Raw genomic sequence first — 6450 nt, 5'->3', positions numbered from 1 at the left:
ATATATTAATATGCGTTTCTATCATGGTTGTCAACTTAAGTTTTCTCAAATACAACGTATTTGTTTGCTTAAAATTGAAGTTTTAATTCCATTTTAATACCACTGGGGAAAATGATAATGGAAGGGATTAAAAGTTGGCAGGTATGCTATCTCATACCTGCGAACTTTTTCCCAGTGGTATTAAAATGGAATAAAAAGTTCAATTTTAAGCAAAAAATTACTTTGTATTTGAAAAAGCTTAAGCTGCATACCATGACTAGACTAGACTAGATATATATTTGTTCAAAGTGCCTGCCCGCGAAGCGGGCATCTCACTATTGGCTTTGGTGAGGAGAGAATGGAGTACGGGGGAAGTCCCCTGAGTCAAGGTAGAATTAAAGATGATGAGAGTTATAATGCACAAAGTTATGTACAGATCTGATAGATTAATAATATATATACAATATAATAATTAGTAAATTAGATATTAAAAAACAGTATAATTACAATAAATTTACATATATTTGCATACCTGCCAACTTTTAATCCCTTTCGTTATGATTTTTTCCAGTGGTATTAAAGTGGAATTAAACAGTAACACATATTAATTTATATACTTAATTTTTTAAAGAATAGTGGTGATGAAAATTATTTAAAAATTTAGATTATAAAAGAAAAAAATAGTATATATTTACTATCACTTTAAATATAAAAATAAAATTTCATGCCAAATGCGTAAAAGTTGGCAGGTATGCTATCTCACTAATATTTATAACCATAATATTTTTAAAAATTTTTTTAATGAATAAAAATTGTTATACAAATATTGTCCTTGGAAATAAGGCTTTGAAATCAGGTGATATTAAAAAATCTCACCTATTAGCAAGGCCGGGAGTGCTGTATTTATCAGGATTGTTCTGTCTATAGTGCTTGACAAAATCAGATATTGGACGGAGGGGTGCATTTCCTTGGAAGCGGAACACAGTTTCAAAGTCGTCCGGATTAAATAAATGAATGACAGGTTTTCCCCACTGGAATTCTTCTTTCACGATTTGACCATAACGTTGATATTTATCTATAGCAGATTCATGAAGGCTAGCCAAACTGTACCGACCTGTGAAACAAATCCATGAATATTAATAAATATCAAAGAATACAGAATTATAAATTTCTATCCTAAAAACTAAAATCAAGTATTTTTAGATATTAAATCGCAATCTAACCCTTATGAGGGCACTAACTGACGATAAAAATGATGCTTACTTCCAGAATTAATAAAGAATGGTTTATAGTTTCATATCGTATCTTTGTATTTTTCTTAATCATATATGATAAATACGCATAGGTGCCAACTTGTAATAATTTTCATTTCAGAAGATTCTTCTAAACCTAATTGTTGTTTTACTACCACTTTTCAAAATCTTTCTTAAATACCGCACAAGTTAGCAGGTATGAAAATGTAATGTTTTTAACGATGGATTGTAGTATGCATAGCTGCCAACCTGTAATAATTTTTCTATTTAGAAAATTCTTCTTAGCATAATCGTTGTTTTACTACCACTTTACAGAATCTTTTTCAACGACGGAAGAAATTTTTTGGTATGAACATGTCATACATATTAATTTTAGGGTATAATAATAGTGACAATCTTGACAACTTCGAGACCATCTTGTAAAATATTTGAGGCTCCCCTCATCTAAATATAGACGCAAAGTGTTGATCATTTAATTTCTAATATTTGTAATAAGAAACTATACACTAACGAAATGAAAAAGAATATGATTGGATACAATAAATGAGAATAAGTTATTTTTACCACTAACAATTGTTAGCGTGTCATTGTTAAGATCTATAAAACTTCATCAATAATAAACTAAAAACTGTGTAACAAAACCCCATGACCATATAATAAGGTAGGTTTCATACTCACCTGGAAAAAAATGAAAAAGAGGTAGTAATATTAATATAATTTTTTTTAATATTATTATGTTTGTAGCAACCAGAATGTTTTTTGCTCTAATTGAATATACATACATCTGAAGGTGGTAGATGCACAGCTGCCAATTTGCACGACCGGTAAGAAAACTTTTTCGTAGGGGTAGCAGCATTATAGCGTTTTGACGCTATAATGCTGCTACCACTAAAAAAAGAAATATTGAATAAAATATTTCAAAATATAGTAAAATTATAAAATATTAAAAATATAAAATATTAACAGAGATGCCAACTGCTCCGGACACTCCAAATAAATTTAAAAAAAGGTAAATAACTACTAAGTAAATTTTGCAAAGATTTGACTATTTTTCTTTGCTTTTTAAAAGGTATAGCAAAACAAACATAAGTACTATAGAGTGGTGAATTATATAAGTCAACGAATTATTTAGAAATAGTGGTGGATAAAAATCTACTAAATTGAATTTATTAAACCAAGAATCACAATTGATAAACTACCACTTGAAAATATATATTGGTGTCCGGAGCAGGTTGGCATCTCTGTATTAAAAGTATAAAATATTAAAAATATAAAATATTCGAAATATTTTAATATATTCAAAACATATAAAAAATATTTCAAAAAAATATTCAATCTACCACGACAATTAAATACTTAAAACACATGCATACCTGCCAAATTTTACGCATTTGTCGTAAAATTTCATTTTTATATTTAAAATGGTAGTAAATATATACTATTATTTCTTTTAAAAACTTAATTTTTAAATGATTTTAATCACCACTATTCTTAAAAAAATTAAGCATATATATTTATATGTGTTTACTATCATTGTTGTCAGCTTAAGCTTTTTCAAATACAACGTATTTTTTGCTTAAATTTGAAATTTTAATTCCATTTTAATACCACTGGGAAAAATCATAATGGAAGTGATTAAAAGTTGGCAGGTATGCATATGTAAATGTGATCAATTTGTAGACTAATTTAGAACTTAAATGCTTAAGTATTTACATTTTTTGAAAATGTTTCGAACTTCAATTGTTGTTTTACTACTGCTCATGGATGAAAGCGAGACGAGAAAGCTGGTAGTACAAAACCATTTCAGTTTTAAATTGTTTTCGGAAAGAGTAAACCTATTCTCTTTTTCAAACTATTCAACAATTTCTGACGAAAGAAGCAGTTTTATGTATATATTATAATTGTACAATGATCCTCTGTAGCTATAGAAATTCAATGTTTCTCGAAAAAAATGCTAGAATAAAATGGTTTTCGCACCAGTTTTTGTTCTTTTCCGTCTTAGTATATAAAGGCTTTCAGCAGCTAATCTACTACTTCTAATTTAAGTTGGAAACAACACATAAATAAAATTATTAAAAAAGCGAATGGTGCCTATTGGGCCCTCAACTCCATATTAAACTCGTAGTCATCTTTAGACTTAAGATGCAAGCGCACTGTCTATCTAATGGCAATTACGCCAATTCTAACTTATGTCTGCCCCGCCATTAACACTCGAAGTGATCATTTAAAAAATAAACTCTCTATGGCAGAAGGGAAGATTATAAGAAGACTCGTCGGCGTCCCTAAATGCATTAGCTACAATAGTATAAAAAGGGATCTTAAAATTGATGACATCAGCGTCTATATAAAAAATTTAAACAAAAATTTCTTCGATGAAGTAAAAACCTGTACCACCAGCAATTTTAACTCACTCCTAGATATTGAATTAATTGACGACAACACTGAATTTAGCCCAATCACTGCCTTTTTCCTTAGGGATAAGATGTTGCCCTAGCACACGAAATACACTCTCGATTTTTGGTGCTAAGCACCCCCTCTTCCCCCCATCTACATTCTACCTCACTACTCCTCATCATCGATTTCTTACTACAGATGAATCGGTTAATGCCGCTTCGTGGCAGCGCACCGAGATTTATATGATTTCTACCATCTACTACTTTGTAAACCATTTAGGCCTCAGATGTCCAGTTCTACAACAACGAACGAACGAATACTACTTTGTAAACGATAAAACCATAGAAGGTAAAACAGAAAAATTTTAATAAAATCTTTAAATTTGAAAATTATAGCAAAGATAAAAACTACAGATCAATAGCTGCACATTTCTCCTCCGACGCCTCATATCATAACTGTCAAAACAAATAACTACATCAACCCTTCTGAAGATAACGTGATGTAACTCGGAACAACTTCAAACAAACATAGATTAGAGCAAGCTGCTCATTTTATTTTTTGATTCATCTTTAGTTATTAAGCAAAGTGCTTGAAACATTTATAAAAACAACCCCACTGTCTACTGACTTCAATGCTCAACACAACTCTATACAACTTCAAACATACATAATTCAGGGCAAGCTGCTCATTTTATTGAAACTTTAACACGTTGAGCTAATTTTACATGGCTTGCCGGTTTGGCCCAACTGTAATTAATTACAAACTAAAACTGCAAATGTTAGACAGATTTTGCTAGTTTACAAAAGGTTTGCATGACTTATCTCAAAAAAAAAAAAATGGTGAAGTATATATGTCTACGAATTGTTTAAAAATAGTGGTGGATAAAAATCTACTAAATTGAATTTACTAAAGCAAGAATCACAATAATTAAGTAAATTTTGAATAAATTTTCTGCAATTCCGTAAAAGAGTGCAAATTTTATAGATCTATATCGTGTTATACGCTGTCAGTCAGCTGTATTTTTCGGCCTATGTGAAAGGTCAGTGTCAGCACGCGGTGGCAGACGCAGCCTAAATGTAATTTCAGTGTCAGCCACCGGTGGTTGACGCAGCCTTAATGTTATTTCAGTGTCAGCTACCGATGGCTGACGCAGTGCTCAACGTATTAAACCTCAAGATTTAATAGACCATAATGCTATAGTTGCTACCACTAAGAAAATTATTTCTCAATAGCCGTACAAGTTAGCAGCTATGCCAATGATACATCAGTTCGCGAGTCAATGTAAAAGGTCAATGTTTCTCATTTCAAGGTTTTTCTTATGCCTTTGGTGCAATGTCTTCGCATAAACTTGCTGTGAGAACGCTAATTAAAAGCTAATTAATTCAAGAGAATAAATTTGCCGTTAACATACCGAATTCTTGTACAATCTTTTCTGTTTGACTTCAATGCTCTCTTAACTGTCAATTGAATAAATAAATACTTACAATGAAACCTAAAAGAGCCGCGATGGCTCAGGGGATAGAGCGTTTGCCTCCCAATTAGGCGTACCGGGTTCGAATCCCAGTCGATATGAATTCCGCATCCGACCTGCGCCAACCAGAGTGCTAACGTGAAATGTCCTCAGTGGTAGACGGATCATGGATTAGAATCCCCTTGCCGTCAGGCTAACCGTGGGAGGTTCTCGCGGTCTTCCTCTCCATGTAACGCTTATGCGGGTTAGCTCCATCAAAAAAGTCCTCCAAGAGTGCAAATTTCTCACAATACTCGATCCAGAAGTTCCCTGGTCTTCTGGATTGGGTTCAAAATTACAATGCTGCGGAGTTGCACATTAGTAGTCATAAACCCATGAAAATTGGGTCGGCAGTTCAACGACGGTTATTAAGAAAGAAAAAAAAATCTAAAAGCATTTTCGGCTGATTATAATAGCACGTTTATATTGAAATGAATCGTATTAAATACAGTATAAAAAGTAATTATCTTACCTCCCGGAAAATATTGCCAACCAGTACCAATAAAAGGTATTGAAGGTCTTGGTCCAGGAATATCGTTTATCGTTAAGTACGAGGTGCTTCTTGCTGTCGAACCTATCTGAACGGATTCATTATTTTTCCAAGTACACATTTCATGTCGTTGGATAACAGGAGTCCTAGAAGCTTTTGCCTTGGCCAATAATCTGAGTGACTCTCCATAAACATGTTTTGTTGCGGTCATAATAGGAGAACGAAATGGCCTCTAGAATCTCGGAAGTTGCTAAAAAGAGATTAATTTCACATAAATATTTTCATCATATTGTTTTAGAGTTAGTAATGAAGTAAAAGAAAAATATTGTGATCTAGGTTAGTAGTTAGCAAACTGTGGCTTACGAGCTACATGTCATATTTTCATGATTCTAGAGCGACTTGGCGATCTAAGGATGGCAGCCCGCTCTGCTAAAATGGCGCCTCTGAACGATGCACCACGGAGCAAAGTGAGCACACTGCGTAACAATAAAATGATGATCGTATTTCTTTATTTAAGTATTACATTACATATTTAGAGATTTTACAAGCATTATAAATAAGAGCCATGGTGGCTCAGGGGATAGAGCGCTTGCCTCCCAAATAGGTCACCCGGGTTTGAATTCCAGCTGTGACTGATCAAGACGAATTCCGCATCAGATAAGCACTCACCACAGTGCTGACGAAATATCCTCAGTGATTGATGGATCATGGGTTAGAGTTGTACCATTCCCGTCAGGCTAATCGAGGTAGATTTTTGTGGTTTCCCCCTCTATGTAACGCTAATTCAGGTTAGTTCTATCAAAAAGTCCTCTACGAAGGCAAAT

The 6450-nt window shown here is 32.9% G+C and overlaps 1 protein-coding gene across 2 annotated transcripts in view; it reads right to left on the bottom strand.

Annotated features, from left to right (window-relative positions):
- Positions 1-5876, bottom strand: part of LOC107453276 (ecdysone 20-monooxygenase) — a 23126-nt gene extending 17250 nt beyond the window's left edge. For both annotated transcript variants that reach the window (XR_011636958.1, XM_043047939.2), the window contains exons 1-2: positions 5609-5876; positions 856-1093 (exon numbers count right to left, since the gene is read on the bottom strand). Coding sequence is in view for 1 of the 2 variants with exons in the window: in XM_043047939.2 (XP_042903873.1) it covers positions 856-1093; positions 5609-5837 (467 nt within the window). In the remaining variant the exon portion in view is untranslated. The remainder of the gene's footprint in view (positions 1-855; positions 1094-5608) is intronic.
- Positions 5877-6450: the final 574 nt, after the last annotated feature.

The sequence above is a fragment of the Parasteatoda tepidariorum genome, chromosome 6 (genome assembly GCF_043381705.1).
Source record: "Parasteatoda tepidariorum isolate YZ-2023 chromosome 6, CAS_Ptep_4.0, whole genome shotgun sequence".
Classification (NCBI taxonomy): domain Eukaryota; kingdom Metazoa; phylum Arthropoda; class Arachnida; order Araneae; family Theridiidae; genus Parasteatoda; species Parasteatoda tepidariorum.
This window is presented reverse-complemented; position numbering and strand designations above follow the sequence as displayed.